General features: G+C 43.2%; 4 protein-coding genes and 2 long non-coding RNA genes across 8 annotated transcripts; 4 read left to right on the forward strand and 2 right to left on the reverse strand.

The window, feature by feature from the left end:
- The first annotated feature begins 415 nt into the window (after positions 1 to 415).
- LOC129588704 (4-aminobutyrate aminotransferase, mitochondrial-like) lies at positions 416 to 4,295 on the forward strand. Of its 2 annotated transcripts, none has more exons than XM_055483046.1 (12): positions 416 to 642; positions 702 to 832; positions 1,070 to 1,187; positions 1,414 to 1,463; positions 1,534 to 1,614; positions 1,722 to 1,814; positions 2,107 to 2,233; positions 2,357 to 2,643; positions 2,969 to 3,136; positions 3,214 to 3,360; positions 3,419 to 3,530; positions 3,778 to 4,295. In XM_055483046.1, exons 1-12 carry the CDS (start codon positions 588 to 590, stop codon positions 4,011 to 4,013), a joined length of 1,605 nt encoding a protein of 534 aa, XP_055339021.1. In that variant the 5' UTR covers positions 416 to 587; the 3' UTR covers positions 4,014 to 4,295. The 2 variants fall into 2 exon arrangements, with proteins under 2 accessions (XP_055339021.1, XP_055339022.1); XM_055483047.1 differs by having other exon boundaries at positions 730 to 832.
- Positions 2,070 to 5,729, reverse strand: LOC129588705 (coiled-coil domain-containing protein 89-like). 2 transcript variants are annotated; one of them, XM_055483049.1, is made up of 5 exons: positions 4,323 to 5,729; positions 3,766 to 4,081; positions 2,916 to 3,584; positions 2,337 to 2,622; positions 2,070 to 2,256 (listed from the first exon to the last, which is right to left on the reverse strand). In XM_055483049.1, the coding sequence occupies exon 1, from the start codon at positions 5,288 to 5,290 to the stop codon at positions 4,352 to 4,354; it is 939 nt and encodes a 312-aa protein (XP_055339024.1). In that variant the 5' UTR covers positions 5,291 to 5,729; the 3' UTR covers positions 2,070 to 2,256; positions 2,337 to 2,622; positions 2,916 to 3,584; positions 3,766 to 4,081; positions 4,323 to 4,351. The 2 variants fall into 2 exon arrangements, with proteins under 2 accessions (XP_055339024.1, XP_055339023.1); XM_055483048.1 differs by having other exon boundaries at positions 2,070 to 2,622.
- Positions 5,730 to 6,995: 1,266 nt separating this feature from the next.
- LOC129588853 (uncharacterized) lies at positions 6,996 to 8,013 on the forward strand. The gene is made up of 3 exons (XR_008690531.1): positions 6,996 to 7,070; positions 7,323 to 7,637; positions 7,832 to 8,013. It is a non-coding gene; the product is annotated as an uncharacterized LOC129588853 (long non-coding RNA).
- Positions 8,014 to 13,610: 5,597 nt separating this feature from the next.
- LOC129588815 (uncharacterized) lies at positions 13,611 to 19,287 on the forward strand. Its single transcript, XM_055483203.1, has 3 exons — positions 13,611 to 13,930; positions 14,151 to 14,432; positions 18,869 to 19,287. Exons 1-3 carry the CDS (start codon positions 13,728 to 13,730, stop codon positions 19,002 to 19,004), a joined length of 621 nt encoding a protein of 206 aa, XP_055339178.1. The 5' UTR covers positions 13,611 to 13,727; the 3' UTR covers positions 19,005 to 19,287.
- Positions 19,104 to 21,122, reverse strand: LOC129588748 (uncharacterized). Its single transcript, XM_055483111.1, has 3 exons — positions 20,115 to 21,122; positions 19,525 to 19,686; positions 19,104 to 19,449 (listed from the first exon to the last, which is right to left on the reverse strand). Exons 1-3 carry the CDS (start codon positions 21,120 to 21,122, stop codon positions 19,291 to 19,293), a joined length of 1,329 nt encoding a protein of 442 aa, XP_055339086.1. The 3' UTR covers positions 19,104 to 19,290.
- A 2,358-nt stretch (positions 21,123 to 23,480) lies between these two features.
- On the forward strand, positions 23,481 to 24,146 carry LOC129588852 (uncharacterized). Its single transcript, XR_008690530.1, has 2 exons — positions 23,481 to 23,580; positions 23,718 to 24,146. It is a non-coding gene; the product is annotated as an uncharacterized LOC129588852 (long non-coding RNA).
- The last annotated feature ends 221 nt before the right edge of the window (positions 24,147 to 24,367 follow it).

Raw genomic sequence — 24,367 nt, forward strand, 5'->3', positions numbered from 1 at the left:
TGATAGTGCAAATAATTTTATAACATGCCCAAAGCGAGATATTTGCTGTGATTTTATTAGCAACGTTAAAATACGATGATAATATTATTATGTCTTGTGCAAACATAATTGACCGGGTTTTAACTTTGCGATAACCTGCAGTACATCCTGTACGTTATAAATAATGACAATCATATCAGCATTTTATCGGTACAGCGTCATCCTGGATTTTGGCGCACCGCACTGCCCAGGCGTGATTAACGATACACTGCCGGCAGAATTTTATATTACCGCGATATAATTAACCGCGTTAATTTCATACTTTGCCCTGCCGCTGAATTATTATCACTCAACACACGAGAATTGTCGTACGTACAGTTTTACGAGTACCACACTGAGATTATTAAAGCAGCGGCGCCGTATGACAGCACGCGTCGAGCATGCTCAACTTCACGTGCCTAGAAGCAATTTATTACGCGCTGCATATCCACATTTCACAGCGCTGAAACAAGTTATTTTTGTAACAAAAATTCATTCCAACAAGAAACATTTTTCCGCCACACCACTTTCCATTAAGACCGTCGTGGAACAACGTATGATACACCGCAATGTTGCCCGCTAAAGTACTGCGTTCGCGATTACTGGCACTGGTTAAACGCGCAGGTACAGCAGGCAGTTTTTATTTACCGTTGAGTTTTCCTGTAATTTTATATGAATTTTAGAAAATGATTGTGCTCGAAATTTGAGTAGCGGATGCTCCGTCAGCGATACGGAACCGGATGGACCGTGTATTAAAACGGCCGTTCCCGGGCCGAAATCACGCGAACTCCGCAAATCATTGGCAACAATCCAGGTAAAATAAATTCCATATTTTCTCGAAATAAAAACAAATTACTAAATACGAACTAGCGGGGGAAAAAATTCACCAGGAAACTAGTTTACGTAGGAAGTAAGACTCAAATAAAACAAATAATGTGAATTATTAGAGATAAATAAAAATAATAATAATACGGTTGTTATGAAATAAATGCAAAACGCTGTAAAAGCAACAATACGTATATAAACTAATAAACTTAAATATTTGCAACAGAATGCCGAAACGGTGCAATTTTTTGCGGATTACGAGAAAAGCCGCGGTAATTACATAGCGGATGCCGATGGGAATTTGTTGCTGGATGTGTATATGCAAATCTCCACAATCGCTCTCGGTAAGTACAGAAATTATCTTCACTAATAATTTTACTGCAAAAGCTGCACCGTTGAATTACGCAAATAAGCAAAATACGTGTATAGCTAGGGAAATAAATGCAAAATATGCAAAAATGTTATTAATTTAGCAATTACGATTTAAAATTTAGCTAATTAACAATTAATTTAATATTAATTTTCTTGTTAAAGCGAGTCTATGTAATTTCAGTGCATGTGATTTATTAGGCTATAATCATCCCGAGTTGAAGAAAGTTGCTCAAAGTCCGGAATTTCAGGTGCGTCAAGCCGGCAAAAAATGCTGATGCAACGGAATGTATTGTTAACGCATGTGTTTTTCTTATATAGGCGATGTGTATTAACCGGCCGGCGCTCGGAACTACACCGCCAACCAGTCTAGTCCAGAGGCTACACGATACGCTGCTTTCGGTATATTCCGCAGAAACTGCTATATCCGCACTTTTCATGAATTGCGTTTTCTGGTGCCTATTTATCGGTATGCAAAAAATGAAGGACATTTTTTGTGTAATTTGTAGGTGGCTCCCAAAGGTTTACATCATGTTCACACGATGGCATGCGGATCGTGTGCCAACGAAAACGCTTTCAAGACCATCTTCATGTGGTACAATGTGCGTGCAAAATAATTTTTGGTATACATTTTACTAGCATTTTATTTTTTTTATGAATGTTTTTAACTTTTAGTTGCCTTGACGTTTCTTATTACTATATTTACGCTAACGCAATCGGTCATGGTGGTACGCAGTGTCAGTTTATATTATATATATGTGTTGAATATCGTATATATTTTCTCTGCCAAAAGTGTGTTTTTGCTGTCAGCGTTCACCATTTAAATAACAATTCAGTTCTGTGTAAGTACGAGTAAATTATCGATCTAATGTTGACATAATTGGCAATTTGTAGAATAAGCTGCGTGACGGAAAACCGTATACGGAGGAGGAGCTTGAACAATCTCTAGAAAACAAAGGCCCGGCGTGTCCACCGCTCACCATGCTGGCTTTCCAGGGCGGATTCCATGGGCGAACATTCGGTTAGTTCACAGCATTAAATTAGCTAGTAAAAATTAATTAAAAGGTAATAAGATAAAATTCCTGAAACTGATGATAATTTCTAAAATCGATATTCGAAAGTACAATTCATCTGCCGGTTGTAGGCTGCCTGGCGGCATCGCATTCCCGCTCCTACTATAAACGCGACATCCCTACATTAGACTGGCCGACGTCGCCCTTCCCGCGCTACAAATACCCTGTAGCACTGCATGCCGAAGCCAACCGCCGTGAGGATCAGCGATGTCTGGCGCGTGTGCAGGAACTGTTTGCCGAGTACATTGGGCAGGGTCAGCCGGTGGCTGGAGTGGTCGTCGAGCCGATTCAAGCCGAAGGCGGGGATAATCACGCTTCGGCGGAATTCTTCCAGCAACTGCAGTATATTACCAAAAAGGTCACTCATCCATTAAATGTTCTTAAACACTTTTAATGGAGCCTTAACGGGTTAAAACTAAAAAATTATAGTTTATTATCGTTCCTGCGAAAGTTGATAATGATAACAAATTAACAATCCTATGTTCGTATATTTTTTTATTTAAGATTTCTATCACTGAATATTTAGAAATTTATTACCTTACGTTTTTCATAAATGATTACTGACAATAAACGCTGAATAAGGCAATTATTAAATACTTATTAATTCTAGATAGTAGCTGGTTTAATTACATGATAGAATGAATCTCATTAATTTTCTAATGATCCGTTTTTGATGTACGTAGAATGGGGCGGCGCTAATGTTCGATGAAGTGCACACAGGTGGCGGTTCCACCGGCAGCATGTGGATGCACGAACAGTTCAATCTGGACACGCCAGCCGATGTGGTGTCGTTCAGCAAGAAGTTCATGACTGGTGGCTACTTCTACCACAAAGATCTCTACGTTCAAGAAGTACGTAACGAACACACACACACTCAGTATTCGCTATAGAGGCCTCAACCTTGCTCTATAGCGGTATATTATAACAGGGCTTTAAGATATTCAATACGTGGATGGGCGATCCAACCAAATTAATTCTACTGGAGAAAGCGCTGGAAGTTATCCGCCGGGATGACCTTTTAACCACCGTTGAACAGTCTGCGAAAATTCTTGAAAAAGGGCTGCAAACCTTGCAGGTACGCCGAAACGCTGATGCAGCAATCTTACGCCCTGTAACGAATATTAACGCTACAGGAAAAGTATCCAGAATTCATAAGGAACAGTCGTGGAAGCGGCACACTTCGAGCGTTCGATCTGCCGGATGCGGAAACAACAGCACGATTTGTTAAGGAAATGCGCAACAGCGGTAAGCAAGGCTTTTTCTCAAACGGCACTCGAAGAGTTCCGTACAATAACTGATCTGAAATAACAAAAATAATATTTACTTATATAGATCAAATTAAATAATAAAGTAAACGCGTGCAAATTAGATAAACAAGTTCGTTTAACAATAATATACAGAGTATAATGGCTACATGAACAGTTAAGCAAATAAGACAAATAAATAAATATAAGCAGTGTAACGAATCTTTAATGCGCACTGGTTTTTGTAGGAGTACAAATCGGCACTTCCGGTCCCACAACCATCCGTATCCGCCCGGCGCTCATTTTCCAGCCGAAGCACGCCCAGCTCTTCCTGGATACAGTGGATGAGGTGTTGCGGTTGCACATGTTCCGCCAGACCGCGAACGGGAAGCTAAAGTTTTGCACATACCACAGCGCCCATCACATCTGCGACGAAATGGTCACCCGCGTACATTCTGCGCCAAAAGCTAAAGCACACAATTAAGAGAGGGCGGCGCATCGGCAGTAACCGTCCGCCAATTCAGCGAATAATTATGGAAGGTTGTCATAAACCTGCAAAATGCTCAACTTACCGATTTGCATGCTCGAATTTTCACCAACGTCGGATTCCGAGCTCTTGATTTTTAATACTCAATTATTTTCAGCTTTTCGATTATTCGAAGCATTAGACTGAATACTTACAAGAAAATTTTTTATCTATTTTTATAAGCAGGTTGACATGTTCTTGCAAACACGGAGCGAACACAGCAATAAAATGCTAACAGAATTTGTCTGACAGAATTTAGCAACTTACCAGGATGATCCAGATTTTCTCAGTCGCTCTCAGTTTTCCGCGTATTTAATGGCTGCACCGTACGTTTTAAGTAAATCCCCAACTTTACTCGCTTTCAAAATCCTTTCAACACACGATTTTTGCTGATCAATCGTCTTCTTTGTCACTTTCTTCTGCGCCTCGATCCTTCTTTCCAACACCGAGCATGACTTTTTCAGCTGAAACACTTCCTCATTCAAAGCCTTTACACGGCATTCCACATCCACTTGACTACTTTTCTCATGATACTTCGCTACGGCGTCCATCAGCCGCTGACGCCACTGCAGCACTTCTTCCTTCAACTCCGCGATGACCTTATCTTTCCCCGCCAACAGCGACCCGCGCTGTGTCACAACCGAACGAAGCTCTTCATTCTCCTGCAGCGCACCAATCACTTTCTCCAGCTCCGCCTCCAAATGGCAGCACTTTTCCACGGTGTTGTCTAAACGCTGAGAAAGGTCACTGATTTCTGATTCTTTTTTTAATAAAACGGTGTGTAGTTCTTCGCGCTCGTAGTGGAAGAGCGCGCGTTCCGCCGCGAACCCGGATTTGTCCTGCTCCAGTTTGTCGATCCGTTTCTTCAGAACGTCGAGTTGCTCATCTTTGGCGTGGAGGAGAGGTCGCAGTGCCGCCTGTTGACGCTGCGCGCTCTGCCGGACGATTAGCTCCAACGAACGGATCTGCTCTTTGTAGCTGTCTTTGATGTGGCTGAGCTCCTGGAATTTGTCGGCCAACTCATCGAAACGCTGGCTGAGCGCATCGGCGCGCTGGCGTTCCGTGACAAAGTCCGCGGGAATCAGCTGTGCTTGACGTTCAGCCTGTTCACTGAGGAGCGCGATCAGCGAAGACTGCTCGTGCAGACGCTGGCGGAGGCGTTTGATTTCCGTGTCTTTGGCCGAGGTTTCCGTGTCTCCTTGGCAAGTGATCGTGTCGCCGTTGTCATCAGTCATTGTGGATCCGCAATATTGAAATGATAGCCTCTGGATTTGCTAAACCAATGCTGAAAAGCTTCCCAAAATTCTGCTACGATCACTGATTATTATAGCTGATAGCGTTGTTCAAGAAGAAGATCCCTTTGAAAAATGATAATCTTTCGTATTTTATATCTGTGATACTGTGAAAGGCTTCCCGGATTGTAAAGGCAAACAGAGATGCCTTTCAGATTTAGACGAATATTATTCTTACCAGAAAAAACGCCATACGGCCATAGCGCAAAATTAAAGTAAAGAAACACTGGCAAAGTTGCAGACAGCATAATCGCGCATTTTGCTGGTACCTTGACTATCGCTTTAAGCGTTAAATAATTCAGCAGACAGAGTACGCAAGTTTTTCATTTTAATTCCTTGAACATAATTATTGTCTTGAAATTAAGCAGTAATACTGTTTATTTACAAAACATAATAACCTTTTTCAAGCATATGTGTATACAGTATACATACTGTACAGATCATAAACAAATTATTACTGTACATATTCCAAACAAAAAATATAGGGGGCAAAACTAAGCGTGTTCCACGGTTGCCCTGTACTGCTGCCGTCACCCGCCTGGAGTGTGACGTTACGGCAGTACATATGGTTAAATGGCGCGGTACATAAGCGCCATGTTCAGCCACAACGTAAAACTCCAGCCGGGTGACGGCAGCAGTAGCCGGAAACGGTGGAACACGTTTAGTTTTGCCCCCTATATTATTAATTTAGAATAATTACTGTATGTACAGTATTTCTTTGTACAGAATGTAATCAGGACAGTACTTTGTACGAGTACATACAATAATTTATAAGTACAGTATCTGTATTGGTACTGTACCGACAGTCTGCACTAGAAGAAAATTTTTACAGCATGAGCAGGATTAAAGTAAGTACAGTCTGTGAACGGTTATTAGATGGAAGCACACTGTAACACCCGTCAATATTTTCTGTAGTAGTGTAATACTAATTTTTCTTATGCGAATCGACTTCAACAAAATGAGGTTGCTTCATGCGTCGCGGGGCAACCAGCAAGTAAGACTGTAAGAGTAATGGCTCGTGAAGAGTTTAGAACACAAAATGCTGTAACAGCATTACAGTAGATGCCAAAATTATATTAAGCCGATTAGATACAACGCGACATAAACATTTTATATTGCCAACCTACAGTAGTTACTCAAAAAAAGGGAGGAGGGAGATCTACAGCGTGAACAGTACGAGTATCTGTGCTACTGTGCTTGGAAAATATAATTTCTCTGGCGAAACTGAAATGCTGTAGATGGATGTATTTTTTTCTCGCATTGCCGCTACACTTCCCGCACCTGAACGGCTGGGCGAGTAGTCTGCCACGGTTACATCCCAAACTAGCGGCTTTCTATTTTTCTTTCAAGGGAAAGCTGTCACTCCGTTAGGTGGTTTTCCTTCGTCTCTGCTTGAACCGACCGGTTTTAAAATTAATGGTTGCACTGACCAGCTACATCACTGTAGTTTCCAATGACATCATAGTGGCAGGACATCACAGGTACTTGTTGCGGGGGCATCATAGCGTTACTTCCGTTACGGACACAAATTATTCAGTGTATTAGTCTTAAATGTGACGCCCCGCTCCATTCCGGTCGACAGTCATACACTCGTATTATGTATAAGAACGCAGAGTACTTATCTGTACTTGATAATACTTGTGTGTGTCAATAATATAAAACCAACAAATATTTTTCTTTATGTATTTCATGTATCTGGTCTGTTTTATATAGCGATTGTCAGGTAGGGGTCATGTTGCCGCAGTGCTCGATCCTTGTTGTCATACTGCGGCAAAATATTCATAGTCATCAAATAAGTGATACATATCACGCTGCAATCCGATGATGGGTGAGCACGAGCACCACTGCCCTGTGCGTCAGACCGGTTCACTAACACATACGGTTTTTGTGCTCTGCTCAAACAAGGATAATTATTAAGATTGAGTATCGAGCGGTTGATTAGAACAGCTTGCGAAATAACTGCACTTATTCCCAGGAGTCTTCGCAAAGCTCGTGAACGGGTGAATTATTCCAGTATCCTAAACATCCCCTCCGACAACTGATCATCATGTTCCTCATTCCGCACTTTCGCTCGTCGCCAAAGAAATCTGCCGAAAAATCGAGAAAGAACACTCACGCTGATACGATTTAATTTTCGCACATTTAAAGTCTGCAAATCGTCTCTCGACCACTCTCGGTTAAATTAATGCGCAGAAGGACGCGGATCGGAGCGCTGGAATTTATCCAGTATCTGCAAAACACATTGGCGTTGCAAAGCTGGTACAGCAATACCGTATTCTACAAATTCTTTGTAAGTCACCTCAATGATCGAAAGATAGCCTTCTCTGAAACTTCTTCTTCTCTGTATCCACTGTTCGACATGCTGCAACTCCTGCGGCTCCGCAGATGGCAGTTGTGACTCGAACAGCTCCCAGATCTGGACAGCACTGATGCTGCGCAGATTGAATTCCGCGCGCGAAAAGCGACACTGTATTCCAATTTCAGGTATTCCTCTCCAGTATCCGAGTGAAATGTAGGTCCAGATTATGCGTTGACACCACGGTGCCAGCTTGGAGTATGAGTGAGCCAGAGCAGCGCAGCAGCTTCCAAAAGTGTCATCGAATACGCAGAAGCCTGTCATATTGCGATTGTCGAAAATTAACCGATCAACGTTGGATCCGATGTTTTCCAGTACGAGGCAAGCGGCAACACTTTCCCATCGCTTTAGTAAATTACATCACTTTACCTGCTGCAACTTACCCGTGTGGAGGCGCTCACGTGATACTTGATTTCAGTCGTTTCACGTCTAAACTCTAAACCGGTCTGCGGCTATAGTTGATTACGCAAACTGATAAAGAATATAGAGAAGAGCACGGCAGGCGAGATTTTATCGCCGGCTCAGTAAGCGCTGATCAGTGATCACAATAGGTACGATATCACGTGAAAGCCTGCACACGGGTAAGATGCAGCAGGGAAAGTGATGTAATTTACTAAAGCGATGGGAAAGAGTTGCCGCTTGCCTCGTACCATTTGAATGTAGTTGATATTTGGTTCGTAGCCGTGGTAGTGCGTGCAAAGAAAGCTGTCCCGTATGCAGATTGTGCGCGTGTTCACGCTAGTAAGCTTTAGAATGCAAGCATAGGCATTGTAGTTGGAATGCTGATTATCCGTAGTATAGGGACGCATTTGCACATGGACTTCCCGGCAAAGTTCGGGCAAGCTGAGAATTTCTTCCCACAGGTGGCAAGTGCGTCGGCAGCGCACTCGGTCGACGGAGTCCAGTGACTGGAAGATCCCTTTGAGAAGCTTCACTGGCAGCTGGAAACTGGGTGCGCCGGGATTCACCGTTTTCTCCTCGTCAGGCAGAATTTCAACCTTGTGATCTTTCATTTTTTCTCCATCTTTTACTACCCGATCACGGCACTCTCCGAAGCGTTCCCACTAATTAAAAAAAGGATCGCGTCAGTTCAATGGAGTAATAGTTCTTGGATGCAGAATTACTGTGGTATTTTAAATACTGTATGCTTTATTGAGTATACTGCACCATTACGCTTTTGTGTACATAATATGAGTAAACGAATACATAATTATAGCAAGTAAATCTTGTTAAATTTATCCGCTTCGCCAGCGGTTCCCAATACAGATGCCGCGTTTCCTCTCTGAATTTCCAGAGATAATCGTTGTCGCAGAAATTCGTGGGAGCGGGGTTCTCCAGTATGCTGCTGAAGTCTTTTTCCAAGCTCTTTGACAATCGCGATAGCCGACGGTCCCCATGGACCCATTGTTTCAAACGCGATTTTAAATTACCTGCGATTTTTTACTTGTTGCGAGGGATTTAAATAATATATGGTATTGTATTGTATAAAAAGGCTACGCCTTCCTGCTCCAAGTACTCTGTACATTTAGATCTGTAACTGTTCAAGCCAGATGAGCTGCTGCTTGCGTGTTCAGTCTTAAGTGTAGTCCATCTACACTTCCGGCACATGTATCGTCATAAAGTACATCCGCATCTGTTTCTATTAGAATCCTACATTACATGTTGAATACTTTTAGGTTTCGCTTTCACAAAAAAGTTCTGCGTTATTTTTGACAGTAAGTTTTTACATTCAAAGTGTCTGTATTTGTCCACATTGGAGCGAAAACCCTTTGTGCGCGCATTTTTCACGTATGGAATTATTGGTGAAGAATGATTTCAAAATGTTTAAGAAAATACAAACGATGCTGTTAAAGCATCTCATCTGGTTTATATAGCGCTTCCAGAACACAGCTATGATTATGGTTACCAGAACGGGGAAAAACCAGTTCACTGTGCGGCCCGATCGTAAGCCTCAATTTATTAGAACGTCCGGTACGCACGGAAGAAGAACGAAAACTAAAATCAGGTTTAGATTTAGAATGGGCTTCCGATAATTGTGCTAAGTATGCTACGATCATAGTAAAGCTGATTAGAACAGATAGTCATAACATGGTGAACCGCTTAGACCGCATGTAAACGTATTCCGCATGTAGTAAACGTACAAGCGTAAATATGTGGATTAGCTTTACACCGAGCAGGTTTTTTTACAATTTTCAAATTTTTGGAGAAACTTTTTGAGATTTATATCAAGTTAAAACGATTTTCGTATTTACTGTACGTACTTCTGTTACATACTCTAACCTAATGTTAATTTCCTCCACAAAATGGATGTTGCAACATAAACGGTTCACAACTTTTAAGCTGATGTATACAAATCACCTGGCTATGGAATTTCACAAAACAATGCAAAGACTGTTTTGGAGAATGGTCGAGCGAAACTCCGCGTTCAAGTACACGGATCTGGTACCATGCGGCGGGTTGATTCCTTTAAAACGTTTGCTGTTGATTGTGTACGCGTCTGTCTTTCAGTAAATATCTCGACTGTCAACAGTTTGTTTGGTAATCAAAAGCGTGCGATAATTAGGGCTGATGTACAGGTACGTACGGCATATTTCAGCATGTTCACGGAAAAAGGCTAATGCTTCACCAATCTGTACAGCCGTTGCGCGGATGATCCGCAGGTCAAAGATTTGATCAAAGCGCGCGGTTGGTACAACGCGGAGAGAAGCCTTTTCATGGGGAAACTATGTCAATTATCCATCAATCCCCTTCGGCATGCCCGGGCTTTTCGTTACTGTGAAATGCAGAATCCGGCACTTTTTGCGCAGTTCACGCGAGAACTGGTACGGACGCCGCACAACGCTTCCGAGGCACACCGCTATGTCTGCGAGTAAGAAAAAACACCGAACTGTTAATAAATATATGACTTAGTAAGAGTACAACGACTTGTCGGTATTTATGCAATTTGCAGTACTGTCCGCTTGCACGGCGAAAGGATCAATGGAACCATGCACACGGACCTGATGGCTTCCTGTGGACGAGATGCGGTGGAGGTTATGGAAGGAAACATACAGATGTTATATGCTGCCCACTGCTCCGACTGATATCGCTTGACCGTCGCCGTTACTCTCTGCGTTCGCTACTGTTAACGTTAACTACAGAGTGCGGTTTCCATGCATACCAATGATACCAGCATTCAATCCGGTGTTGTCCGCTTAGTCATTTTAGCATTTTTGCATGTGATCGAACGATACACCAAAAGATCAATTTTTGTATGCCGATAAAAGGTTTATCGTATTCGTGGCTGACAGTTGTTCACCACAGAAAAAGCAGCATTCGCTTTCGGCATGCTCAAATCGCGTTGCTCAATTACTGTAGTGACGGTCACAGGTTAGACCACAGAGTAAGTTTACCGGAGAAATGGACCATGTATATACCTACGCTGCACGGGCAAAATTCACGATATTTTACCAGCAAATTAAAATCGGCATTCCTTGAACGACATTCATGTTTTAAAACTTTATTCGACTAATTATTAATATCTAAAATCAAAAATTAACTGTTAATCAGCAGAAGGCTGGAAAGTAATGCATACAGAGGACCAGAGGTAACAGAGCTCTGATATACCATGCTGGTTTGTTGTGGTTTTTGGGGTGCCCCTGCGGGGGGAGGGTGGGCGCTTTGTGTTCAGCGTTGGGATTGACGGTGGATTTGTTTACAAGAGGGGCGCAGAAAGTGTTGATGATCTCAGAGCTCTGATGATAAGGAAAATATGGGTGAACAAGTAGTTAAAATTACATGGACATTTGCTGTGTGAAATGTGAAAGGTAAGATGGATTCAAGCCGTTAAGTTTGCCCGTACAGCGTAGGTATATCCACTGCACATTTTTCCGGTAAACTTACTCTGTGGTCTAACTTGTGAACGTCGCTACAGTAAAGCTTTGATTTGTATAACTTTTTCAGTGTTTTAGCACTGTTTCTTGACCAGCTCGAGACTAGTCGGATCATCAGTAAATCAAGCGCCATAAGGATAATTAATGTATTCTCTGTTCGCCGTTTCGCGGCCATCAAGCATTCGTTTGAAGTACTGTAGTTTCTAATGAAGCATCCAACTATCAACTTAAAAATCGAAATTACGTTAACATCAACCATCAAAAATAATCACCTCAGACTGGAAAATTGTATAACTTGAGGCGCCCAAACCGACTATAAGAACACAGTTCAAACTGCTAACTATAATAATACTGTATAGTCTCGCCAGCAAAGCTTTGCGGCAGTACGCTGAAAAGCCTTCAAATGGACAATCACGAGACAGCAAACGAACGTCGTCTAACTTTTCTTCGCATATGGCTAATTCCAGCAAACCCAACTCAGCAACGTGTCGCTGGCGGCCCTTGTTTGGCTACAAAATTCTGGGAATTTTCAATTATTTTAATAAACCTTTTCTTTAGTGCGCTTTATTCCATCAGCTTTTTGTTTTCAACGGTGATCATCCGCAATCCAGGCAACAATATTAACTTGTGCGGAATCTGAAGCTTTTGAGTGCACTCAGCTTGTTATTTCTTCTTGTGGATCCGTGGGCACTTTTTTTTGGGAAAAGAATATTTATGTAATAATCGGCGACAGGAAGATCCAAACAACCAACCGGATACTGAGACTTAGTAGGTGGGCTTTAGCCCCTTTATCCTGTCGGTTGTTATGCCTGTACCTATACGCTGGAGCTGCCTGTTACGACGAAATTCTTACTGGGAGAACAGTATTTGCGGTGGTTGGCAGGTTAGCCTGCGGAATAACATTTTAGTGAACGTGACGCCAAACACCGAGTGCTGGAATGCTATCGCTTCGAAATAAGAAAGACAATAGGAGAACTGTGAACAATCATTGTCTTTTGGTCGCTATTCATTTCCTTTTACGCTTTACGAAATAATTATAACGCGACCAGCACTGTATTTCATGTGGTATTTAGGAAATTACGGTATTTACCGTAATTATCGAAGTAGAGCCCCAGGGTTACAAATATTTCAAACCCTCACGGGGTGGGCTCCAATTACGGGCATGGGCTTGTATTTCGGAGGGGGCTTCAATTTTTCAAACTAGCGTTTTTGGCATTGTCTAATATGGGCTATACAGCATTTAATTAAGGTCATAGGCTTTTATTTCGGGGGGAGCTTATAACTTTCAAATGACCTTAAGGGTGATCTCTAATTACGGGGGGAGCTTATAATTCGATAATTACGGTATTTACATATTGCAGTGTATTTAAATTACAAATTTTCAGTATTATTTCAATTTTCTAGCATTGCTATTTTTTGCGTGTGAAAACAATTTGACAATATTTTAGTCCACGAAAAAAACATGACATCATGAGATGAAATCTTGATTGCCAACTGAAGCGACCAACTGCTGTACCAGGGGCCGCGCTTTAACTGACTGGGAACTGGATGGCACAAAATTTACGACAAAGGGATAGCTCGGCCATACGCCCCATATTCCGCCAGTTACACGAGAGTTTACGCCAACTCCGTTGTATGCCTCGTTCCACCCTACAAAAGGGTACAAATATTGCTACAAATGCAGAATAGTACTCGTACAGTACACTGCACAACTCTTCACGCTGCAAAAGCCAGTTGTGTAGCACCTTATGCCATGGGGTGGAGACGTGGAGTCATGCACGGCTCACCATTTTGTTGGTGACGTGGAGTCAGGCACTTCTCTAGCTATTTTCCCCGGCATTCCAATTTTATCAAACAGTCTGTTCGATAAAAATGTTTCCAGCAGTCTGTTTCCAAGCTTAACGGAAGCCAGACAGCGAGCCGCAATGCTGCCAAAGGGCATTCTCCAACACACAATGCTCAAGGCTAATAATTCCTGCTTAGCCTTGCAAATGCCGGCATCATTAACGATTTTAAATAAGGCTCATATGTGATGTTAATTTTCGTATTTTTGACAGCAATATTACCATCCCTGTTAACGCGGTATAAATTCATACTGCCTTGCCGCTTAAGTGAGAAGCGGCGCACAGTGTACCTTAGTCAAGACTCTAGAATGATCTGTTTGTTGCTGCTGTGCCTGATCGCTGCACTGCCGCAGTGCGCCCCTGACAAAACTGTGGCCACGGTGTTGGGTGAGAACTGCAATGAACTGGCGACACACTGTAAACCACTCTTTCCTGACGTGAAACCCGGGGTGTGGCCAATGGGCGATGCGGATGGGAGCCCGACGCAACCAGCAGCGCAAGATTACTGCCGGTAAAATTAAGATATGCGCAGAATTTTTGCCAGTAAAACTGATGGTAACAGATTCTTAGCCTTAATTTTAAATGTACATGATATTAATAATGATTTGTCTATTTATTAATTTTTTATTCGTCTTGCTGTTTTTTTAACGTTCAGTAAGCTCTGAATTATTTCTTCTTTATTATACCGTTTATGTATTACATTGTTTTTGTTTATTGTACTCATCCACCAGTGCAGCTAAAGATACCGCTGGCTGTATGGCGAAATTTGAAAACACGTGCCTCGGCGATACCACAATGAAAGCTTACCGCAACGAGGGCAGCTTCTATGAATCGCAGATGTGGGCAGCGGAGGCCAAACTATGCGAGAAGTCCGTCAGTCCTATCCGCTATTACCGCGCCATCCAACACTGCGAGAAGCAACGTCCAGGTTTTGAGAAGGATCTGCTAGTGGACCGCAGTGTCTATACGCACGACTCACCAAATCCTGCCGCCGGCAAACGCAACGTCTGCGAGTAGGACCATTAAATCTTTATTAAACACTAATCATATCGTATTATCGTTGTTTTATTAAATAAATTAATAGTCATCTGGTATACATTGGTGCAAAGCGTAAACTGAAAATACGAATATATTAATTTTGTTGCTCTGCATCTACACTACTTATAAATGATATCCTGGTTCAGACTGCACGACTGTGACCGGCAAAAATGTCCCCCCTGTCCCCCCGGACATTTTTGCCGTGTCCCCCCTGCCACCATCGCCAAAACGGTAACCCTTTGGCCAGAATGGTGACACGGGGGACCTGTTAGGGAAACCTAATTTTCAGCTCAATCGGTGACCTTTGAAAAACTGAAACCAGCGTTACCATAGCGTTACTAGCTACAAACTACTCAGAAATCTAGGTTACCGAAGGGACATTGATGTCAGACTGAAATTTGTAATCTCTGGCACGGGGGACATTATTGCCGGAACGAATTACTAGGTGTCCGGCATGATGGACATTATTGCCGGAACGAATTACTAGGTGTCCGGCATGGGGGACATTATTGCCGGAACGAATTACTAGGTGTCCGGCATGGGGGACATTATTGCCGGAACGAATTACTAGGTGTCCGGCATGGGGGACATTATTGCCGGAACGAATTACAAGTTGTCCGGTATGGGGGACATTATTGCCGGAACGAATTACAAGTTGTCCGGTATGGGGGACATTATTGCCGGAACGAATTACTAGTTGTCCGGTATGGGGGACATTATTGCCGGAACGAATTACAAGTTGTCCGGTATGGGGGACATTATTGCCGGAACGAATTACAAGTTGTCCGGTATGGGGGACATTATTGCCGGAACGAATTACTAGGTGTCCGGCATGGGGGACATTATTGCCGGAACGGATTACTAGGTGTCCGGCATGGGGGACATTACTGCCGGAACGAATTACTAGGTGTCCGGTATGGGGTTTAATAATAGTTATAACAAACAAAGTACTGGCGCATCTTATAATGATAAAATGCCGTAACCTACACATTTCCGTTGCAAACCATGCGTTACCGGTATATTGGGGGCAAAACTAGGCATCTTCCACCGTTCGCCTGTACTGCTGCCGTCACCCGACTGGGGTGTGACGTTGTGGCTGAACCTGGCGCTTTCTTACCGCGCCAGAAACAGGTTAAACCATATGTACTGCCGCATCTGCGACCTTACTGACAAAATGACGAGACTACATGAAACAAAGGCGGTACGTAGCTTCCTGTCAATAACCGCCAGCTCCGATGTGTTTAAAATTGCCATCGTTCTCACTTTGTCTTTATTTTGGCCAAATGACACCGGTCAGGCTTCTCCTTACCACGGGTAAACGGCCCGTCATCGGCACCCCGCCACATCGTACATTGTACATCTAATATAGGGGGAATCTAACTGCTGAGGCCGGCACTCCCTGTACTTGATGCCGTCACCCGCCTGGAGTGTGACGGTACGGCAGCAAATACGGTTAAATCAGGCGCGGTACATAAGCACCATGTTTAGCCACAACGTAAAACTCCAGCCGGGTGACGGCAGCAAGTACAGGGAGTGCTGGCCTCAGCAGTTGAATTCCCCCTATATTTACATAGTACGAAACCATGTTACTTATGACTTTTGGACCATTAAAAGACTGCTCAGAAACCTTCTGGGTCTTAAAAAGCCAATTACGTTTTTAAAAACATTTAGGCCAATATTTGTCGAGCCTCGCCAAGGCAGTAACGCAGACAGAGCTTAAGAAAGAAACAAATTTCCAGAAAATTACCATGTTTTTAGGGAAGGCAAAACTTTTTTGGAACATAAAAGTGTGTCACGACTTGAGCTGGCGGTAATATTTTGATATATGCCCCGGCACACTTCTTGATTAGTGCTACTGCTACACTGTTGGCTTTTAAATCATCTCCGTGCCCTTTCGGATTAGATGGCTGCGGAGTTCGTGGAAGTTGCCGGTCATTCACAGACACATCAAGTGATACCACAGAGTTGTTGTACGGATAACTACCCGTAGCACTTGGAAATTTTGTACTGTATTGCCTTGCTTTTGCGAATGCGGGCAGTGTTTACCCTTGCAAGTGCTAATTTCAATACACCAACTCTATAGGATCAGTTGTGACTTGTGAGGATCGCTACAGTACTGACTCTGTACCTGCATTGTACATGTATTGTCGAAGCGGAGTACGTCTGCAGACTAATCGTAAGTAAAAGGTATTCCAGGATACGGAAATTGATAACGCTGAAGCCGCCCAAGTAATAATTGACTTATTCATAACAAATGATTAACTAATGTGAACCAATGCAAAAGGTAAATAAGAATAACTCTGTACAAAATCATCAATTATTACGTATGTGAGTAATGTGACACATACGTAGAACAATTAAAACTACATGCTATCGCGTTGTTAGATTCACTAAATACAAACGGTACCAGTGTAATTACCGCTGCAGCACAGTACTAAAAACGCTGCAATCCTCAGTACTTATGATTCTTGTTTTGATTCTCACCGGCAGTACCAGTAACAGTTTCCTGCAACTAATAGCAAGACGAAAAGCGCTAGTCAAATTAATACCAAAATTCGTATACTGAATTCAGAAATTAATAAGCTTTGTCAGATTCAAAAATTTAAAACCGGAAAAATTAAGATGTTGACGCTATTCTTCAAAACTGGTTCTTGCTGTTATGTGTTTGCACTGGGTATATCGCATTCCAAAAGATGAATGTGAAAATAAAATAGAAGTTTCATAGCTTAAAAATTCTTTCATCCGTTATTATTTCCTCTTCCTGGAAAAAATTTTGAGGCAAACAAAGCAAAAATTTCAAACATCAAAACGCTTCTTCAGCCCCTAAACCATTCCTGACCTCGAGTTGCTAAAAACAAGGCTAAATATGATGAGAATTTGGATAGACTTACAAATTTAATTTCAAGTACTTGCTTGCTAAAACACCGTAAAAACTAAATAAATATGGAAAAACTAAAACGAGTTCCTTTCTGGAAAATAAGCTATTAAACGCAACGCTATATGCTCAGCAAATTACGGCAGTAATGTCCCCCATACCGGACAACTAGTAATTCGTTCCGGCAATAATGTCCCCCATGCCGGACACCTAGTAATTCGTTCCGGCAATAATGTCCCCCATACCGGACAACTAGTAATTCGTTCCGGCAATAATGTCCCCCATGCCGGACACCTAGTAATTCGTTCCGGCAATAATGTCCCCCATGCCGGACACCTAGTAATTCGTTCCGGCAATAATGTCCCCCATGCCGGACACCTTGTAATTCGTTCCGGCAATAATGTCCCCCATACCGGACAACTTGTAATTCGTTCCGGCAATAATGTCCCCCATGCCGCACACCTTGTAATTCGTTCCGGCAATAATGTCCCCCATACCGGACAACTAGTAATTCGTTCCGGCAATAATGTCCCCCATGCCGGACACCTAGTAATTCGTTCCGGCAATAATGTCCCCCATGCCGGACACCTTGTAATTCGTTCCGGCAATAATGTCCCCCATACCGGACAACTTGTAATTCGGTCCGGCAATAATGTCCCCCATACCGGACACCTAGTAATTCGTTCCGGCAATAATGTCCCCCATGCCGGACACCTAGTAATTCGTTCCGGCAATAATGTCCCCCATACCGGACAACTAGTAATTCGGTCCGGCAATAATGTCCCCCATGCCGGACACCTTGTAATTCGTTCCGGCAATAATGTCCCCCATACCGGACAACTTGTAATTCGGTCCGGCAATAATGTCCCCCATACCGGACACCTAGTAATTCGTTCCGGCAATAATGTCCCCCATGCCGGACACCTAGTAATTCGTTCCGGCAATAATGTCCCCCATACCGGACAACTAGTAATTCGTTCCGGCAATAATGTCCCCCATACCGGACAACTTGTAATTCGGTCCGGCAATAATGTCCCCCATACCGGACACCTAGTAATTCGTTCCGGCAATAATGTCCCCCATGCCGGACACCTAGTTATTCGGTCCGGCAATAATGTCCCCCATGCCGGACACCTTGTAATTCGTTCCGGCAATAATGTCCCCCATGCCGGACACCTAGTAGCTCGTTCCGACAATAATGTCCCCCATGCCGGACACCTAGTAATTCGTTCCGGCAATAATGTCCCCCGTGCCAGAGATTACAAATTTCAGTCTGACATCAATGTCCCTTCGGTAACCTAGATTTCTGAGTAGTTTGTAGCTAGTAACGCTATGGTAACGCTGGTTTCAGTTTTTCAAAGGTCACCGATTGAGCTGAAAATTAGGTTTCCCTAACAGGTCCCCCGTGTCACCATTCTGGCCAAAGGGTTACCGTTTTGGCGATGGTGGCAGGGGGGACACGGCAAAAATGTCCGGGGGGACAGGGGGGACATTTTTGCCGGTCACACACGACTTCTACTGTTCGTTTAACTGCAGGACCTTAAAAACGACAGCCACGAAACTGACGGGAGCGTCTAAGGCGGAGTTGACGATGAAATGTGGAGCGGACGCGGTGGATGTCATGAAACTGGCGGCGCAAAAAATGTACTTAGCCGTCTGTCTCAATAATTAATTCACGGCGAACGCTGCTACACTTGGCGGAGTGTCCAAAATTGAGGAGGCGGCGCTACGAGCATTTTGATGTTGCTTTGCCCTTGTACCGTTTCCGTTAAATGCGCAACGCGCTTATCTAAAGTATCACGTTAAGAAAAGTTAAATCAGACAAACGATTAACTACATAAATCTAAGCAAATCCCAGATGTCTCATTCATTGCTCTCTTTACAATGAACCGACTTCAGCGCAACGCATGGACAAAATTACGAAAATAGAAAGCAATTCAGGACAATAAATCTTATGCTTAACGTCGTTTCAGTTTATACACCAAATTCGTAATATTTCGCAGCATGTAATCCATTTCCTTCTTGAACACATTTTCCTTAACCAAATCCGCCATATCGATTTTCTGATCGCGTGTCTGATAAATCAGAATGAAGTAGGACAGAATGGCGCCGGTGACCTATAACGCGCAAAACAACGGACGTTGCATACATAACCACCAAAAACAGTGGACTGTAAGGCTGTAATTACGCACTGTAATAAGGTATTCTTTTGTAACAGAGAAGAATCCGCCCGCAGAAACGGCCACATTCTCCGACGAGGCAATTTCCTGCTGAAAACGCATGCACAGAGTATCCAGCGGGGAATCCGGATGCTCATCGCCGATTGCTTCCAATGTTTTGCTAATCCGTCGCACCTTCAAATTACTATGCCTTTTATAGGTAGTCTTCGTACTAACAAGGTAACTGTCGAAAATGGCAAATATGCTAACAATAAAGTGCAGCGTAGAGTAAAAAGAAATTAAAATTGGCTAACGATCCTCGGTTCAAAAATGCAACCATAAATCAATGGAGTGTACAGCAATAAAAAAGATTCAATACCTTAAATGTTTAGCTCTGGAGTCCAACAGAGAAGCGCTTATCTACGCAGTACGCTTTAAAACGTACTATTTACTTTATTAGCTCTATGCAAAGTCTCGAAACACTCTTAAAAATGCCTCTTAAGCGAAGCACAAAAATACCACGGAATAAAATCCATTATTGTATCCGTACGCTTTAAGATTAACATATTTCGATTCTGGAGATTTTTTCGTAACTAATTTTTATAATTTGGCAAACGAATTACTTGTGCGCTGCATCCGATGAAGACCGCTAGCCGCACCACCACCATAAAGATCCCCGTGGCGCCCCCGTAATACGCGTACGCCGCCGTGCTCCCATGCGTCCCTTCCTTGCGAATCAGATACTCCACCGTATCCTCTCCGTCCTCTCGCTCCACCGGCAGGTTGAGATTAAACGCAATAAATGCTACAATTACCAGCAGATCCTTGACGCAGCTATACAGCACCAGCCCACCGAAAATCTCGTTGAATTCCCGCAGCACGCGCACCGTCTTGCGGAACCCGGTCATGGCGTCGGCGAGCTTGGCGTGTTTCTCCTCCACGTCCACCTGATCACCGACACGTTGCACGACCCGCAGCTGTCCATGAATCCGGCGGAACATTATCGTAATGATCACAACGACCGTTGCAATGAACGCATGCGGCGCAATATTTGCATGCCCCAATACCACGTTTCCCACAATGTTGAGGATGCTGACCACGCGCAGGGAGAAGCTATCCATGTGATTCCACACGGTATCCCGGTGCAGTAATTCCACGAATTCCTGGGTCATCCGGATGGTCATGATCAGTGACAACGCCGGGCAAATTTCCGTCCATATAATCGACAAAACCGCGAAGATCTTCGCGCCTCGATTTTTTGCAGTAGTGCGGTCCAGACTGGCGACTAAATGCTGTATGCGTTTGCTTTGGAGAATCATGTAAATGTAGGCGAAGGGTGCGTGGATGGTGAAGAAGACACGGTCCAGTAGCATGACCATGCTGAAGAATTCCAGACGGATGATAGCACGGTATTGGACGGCGATCCATACTAATAGATCCACGGCGGCGAAGAGTGCGGAGACGACGACGATTATACAAGAGTAGGGAAGGTATAAGCGGCTAAATGACTGACCGGTTAACAGATCCGCTAAGGGATAAAAGCCGCAGCTGCGCAGATAATGCAAGTACCATTTAATCATGCGCTGCGACTGCGGTGGTTTTTTCTCCGCAGAATCCACGGATTTCGACATGGTATGACGATTTTTCCCGTGCTGCGACAAATTTACTGCGTCTGGGTCTTAGAGATGGTTGTGCTGTCTGTTTTTCCTTGCCACAGTAACTCTTCGCCATCGCTTATTCAGAAGAGCCACGCGGTCTTCTGCAGGAAAGCTGCGTCGGCAGTTTCATGAGCGTTATCATTGACTCACCGGATCGTCTATATCTGAGATCCATTGTCATCTGTGGGTGGACGATATTTACTGTCGAGGTCGGAACCATGAAGTAGGATACTTGAAAGTGCACGACTTATACGTATGCAGCAGTATTTGCTTACATGGATATAATGTCAACATGCAGCATACACTGTAGTTTGGATATGAATTTCTGCCTGCAGTTGTGTAAGCACTTGCGTTTGCAAGTCAAACTGGATACTTCAGATGGGAAGAATATAATTGCAGCTGGTAGCGCAAAAGCCGTAATCAAGCAAAACGGGAAAAGCACGACTGCATGCAGCCAAATTTTGATGATACATATTGCCGGCATCAGGGTCGAAATTTTTCTTATCGTTCGCGCAAACAAATTTGCCTGGGCGCGGCCGGCGGGAAAATACCCCGTATATTGGAGCCAAATGGCAAATTTGTGTGTATGCACGGGAGCGGGCAGTATGCATTTGGACATTAGTGTTAATCTGATTATTCGTGCCACATGTGGTTGGGGGGAGATGGGTAAAATAGAATTCCATAGTGTTTCGACGCATGCATTTTCTTGTGTACGAGTCAGTTGTCGTCCACTGCATTGGTTTTTTATCACATAATGTGGATATACAGCAAGGTTGTGGACTCTAAAATGTTAAATAATTGTATAAGGAGGTGGGGCACAACAGACGCGAAGTCACGTACGTGTACAGTTGCGTTCACCGGTAAACAAGTGTTTATGCAATTGTTTTGAACTATCTTCCGTAGTTATCCGTGTCTAAAGACGTTTGTTTTCTACGAGTATGCTTAATTCTCAGCGTTCTGCTGAAGTGGTGTTTCAGCGATTCAGTACTTCGATTACTGCCTTATATGGGCTCCCCTTATATTACTCTCCCTTATCTGGGCTCCCGGGCAATATTAGCAACCCTCTACATGGGCGGTTACGTTATCACTCACACTTTCGCAGCTGTTATCAGTGTTATGACTGACTGAAAATTTTGATTTATTTGAAATGCTTATCTGATAATCAAAAAATATTAATTTGATATGAAATTTCGGCATTTTTCAGTTTGTTCATTGGCAAATCCGGTTGAAATTAACGAAACATATATATAAATAATATGTGTAAACAAAATTGAGATGTGAAATTTCGTAATTCTTTGGTGTGCTCACTGGTTAATCCGGCTGAAAAAAGTAGAAAAAGGTTCTGCTATAAATCCGATAAAGACAATTTGACGGGCATTGCTAACTAGCCGGGAGCCCAGATAAGGGAGAGTAATATAAGGCGAGCCCATATAAGGCAGTATTCGAAGTATCTATCATGTGCGTGTACAGTAAAGATCATTGAATTTGATAAGATTCGACCGTATTCTCCGTTGTGTATAACGTAGGAGATCACGCTTATTATCAATAATATGGTAAAATGGTACAGTAAATAATTGTATAAGGAGGTGGGGAAGAACAGACGCCATAACCTTGCCTCGTACCACATGTTTAATTGAAGGCCCGGTCATTTCGCATTTCGCAAGTACACGCAATTATGTGCATTTTTATATGAAATCTCAAAATATCGGTTTCAACGAAACAATTGGTGCAACTGTTTGCATTTGAATCTCATGGAATTTTATTTTTCCCAAATTTCCATTATGATCCCAACTTCCCATTGACTGTATTTGCAGTTTTTCGTACCAGCCATGTTGCAAGAAAATGCCGCAAAACGATGACAAGTGAGTTTCGTAGTACCCGAAAGCAAGCTTGTTCGTGAAAGTACAGCAACGATAAATATTTTTTGCAGCAAGCCAGATACGGTCTGTAGACCGTGCATTATAGCCGTTGCTTCTTATGATTCGCCGTGAAAATTCACTTGATCGACAAACAGGAAAATATTATAAGCATTTAATCCAGGATGTTTTCGACTTGAAGTGATGCTATCTACTGTAATTTTTTAGATACAGATCAAGCCACCGTTTAAGTTCAAGTTTTTACCGGTTTTCACACGGGTTTAGCGCTTAAGTTAGCATGTCTTTGTTCGTTTGTGGTGCCTTTCTGCTGCTCCACACGGTAAACAATCTGATCGAAGTCGATAAAACCACTATCACGGTCGATCGGCTGCAGATGGGCGATATGTGCGTTGTGTTGTATGTTCGCTCCTTCAAGAAAAATTTCAGTTAATATTTATGTTTGACGGCAGTAGTTCTGTTTCGCCACTGTCGGTTTCAGAGCGCTTAACGGCCGTAAAAGCCTTCTAGCGCAGAAGTTTGCGTCGCCTTTTTATGCCATTACTGCTCTGGATGCGGTCTTGTTCAGCAGCCATGATGTTTCGTCACACCTTCATTTACGGATTGCTTTTGGGACCCTAAAGCAGTCCGTAAATAAGGCGTGCCGAAACCAATTGGGAACCACGTACTTATGCAACTATGGTGCTTTTTTCAGAAGGCAAGTCCAATACAAAATTAGTGTATGGATACACTCTGCACCCGGAACAGCCTCTCATAGCTACCGGACGTGGCTGTACCGGTCATCCGGATTGCAGGACTGTCAGCGTCATCGGACATCGGCGGGAACCACGGTTTCCATTTATTGTCAATCAGATGCCAGGCCGGACGATGAGCTCACCCTCGCCGGCATCTTCTAAAATCGCCCGGAAGCGGTTAATTATTTTTTAGTTTTGTTTTTTCTCAAACTGACTGCTTTATGCTCCTACCAGAAAATATACTGAATTTTCTTGTATGCTCATGAAGCGGTCAGTTTGAGCTTGTGGATTGTGGATTTTCACATGCAAAACTTCTTCTTCGTTCTTGCTTGTAGATTGAGACACGCTTACATACTGAACTAAGACATGTAAACCCGACGCCGCATCGGCACGTCTTTAATAGTCTTAGAGACAACAGTTTCCCTAGACTACTCGAAGTTTTGACTATATCAGAGCTAGTTGCAAAAGATCCTCAAGGAAGATTTTTTGGAAAGTCAGAAACGCATTTTCCGTCGCGTGAAATACTATTCGCCCTAGTATGTAATTGCTACGACGTATCGTTTTTCATGCGACGACCATCGAATTCATCGAGCGGAATGCATTTGCGGAA

This window comes from Paramacrobiotus metropolitanus, unplaced genomic scaffold (genome assembly GCF_019649055.1).
Source record: "Paramacrobiotus metropolitanus isolate TYO unplaced genomic scaffold, Prichtersi_v1.0 Parri_scaffold0000031, whole genome shotgun sequence".
Classification (NCBI taxonomy): domain Eukaryota; kingdom Metazoa; phylum Tardigrada; class Eutardigrada; order Parachela; family Macrobiotidae; genus Paramacrobiotus; species Paramacrobiotus metropolitanus.

Coding starts and splice junctions, on each gene's coding strand:
- LOC129588704 (XM_055483046.1), top strand. CDS start 588: ATGTTGCCCGCTAAAGTACTGCGTTCGCGATTACTGGCACTGGTTAAA. Junction 833..1,069: donor AATCATTGGCAACAATCCAG/GTAAAATAAATT, acceptor TATTTGCAACAG/AATGCCGAAACGGTGCAATT. Junction 1,464..1,533: donor CTCAAAGTCCGGAATTTCAG/GTGCGTCAAGCC, acceptor TTTCTTATATAG/GCGATGTGTATTAACCGGCC.
- LOC129588705 (XM_055483049.1), bottom strand. CDS start 5,290: ATGACTGATGACAACGGCGACACGATCACTTGCCAAGGAGACACGGAA.
- LOC129588815 (XM_055483203.1), top strand. CDS start 13,728: ATGATCTGTTTGTTGCTGCTGTGCCTGATCGCTGCACTGCCGCAGTGC. Junction 13,931..14,150: donor GCAGCGCAAGATTACTGCCG/GTAAAATTAAGA, acceptor CTCATCCACCAG/TGCAGCTAAAGATACCGCTG. Junction 14,433..18,868: donor GGCAAACGCAACGTCTGCGA/GTAGGACCATTA, acceptor GTTTAACTGCAG/GACCTTAAAAACGACAGCCA.
- LOC129588748 (XM_055483111.1), bottom strand. CDS start 21,122: ATGTCGAAATCCGTGGATTCTGCGGAGAAAAAACCACCGCAGTCGCAG. Junction 19,687..20,114: donor TCATCGGATGCAGCGCACAA/GTAATTCGTTTG, acceptor AGTAATTTGAAG/GTGCGACGGATTAGCAAAAC. Junction 19,450..19,524: donor CAAAAGAATACCTTATTACA/GTGCGTAATTAC, acceptor TGCGCGTTATAG/GTCACCGGCGCCATTCTGTC.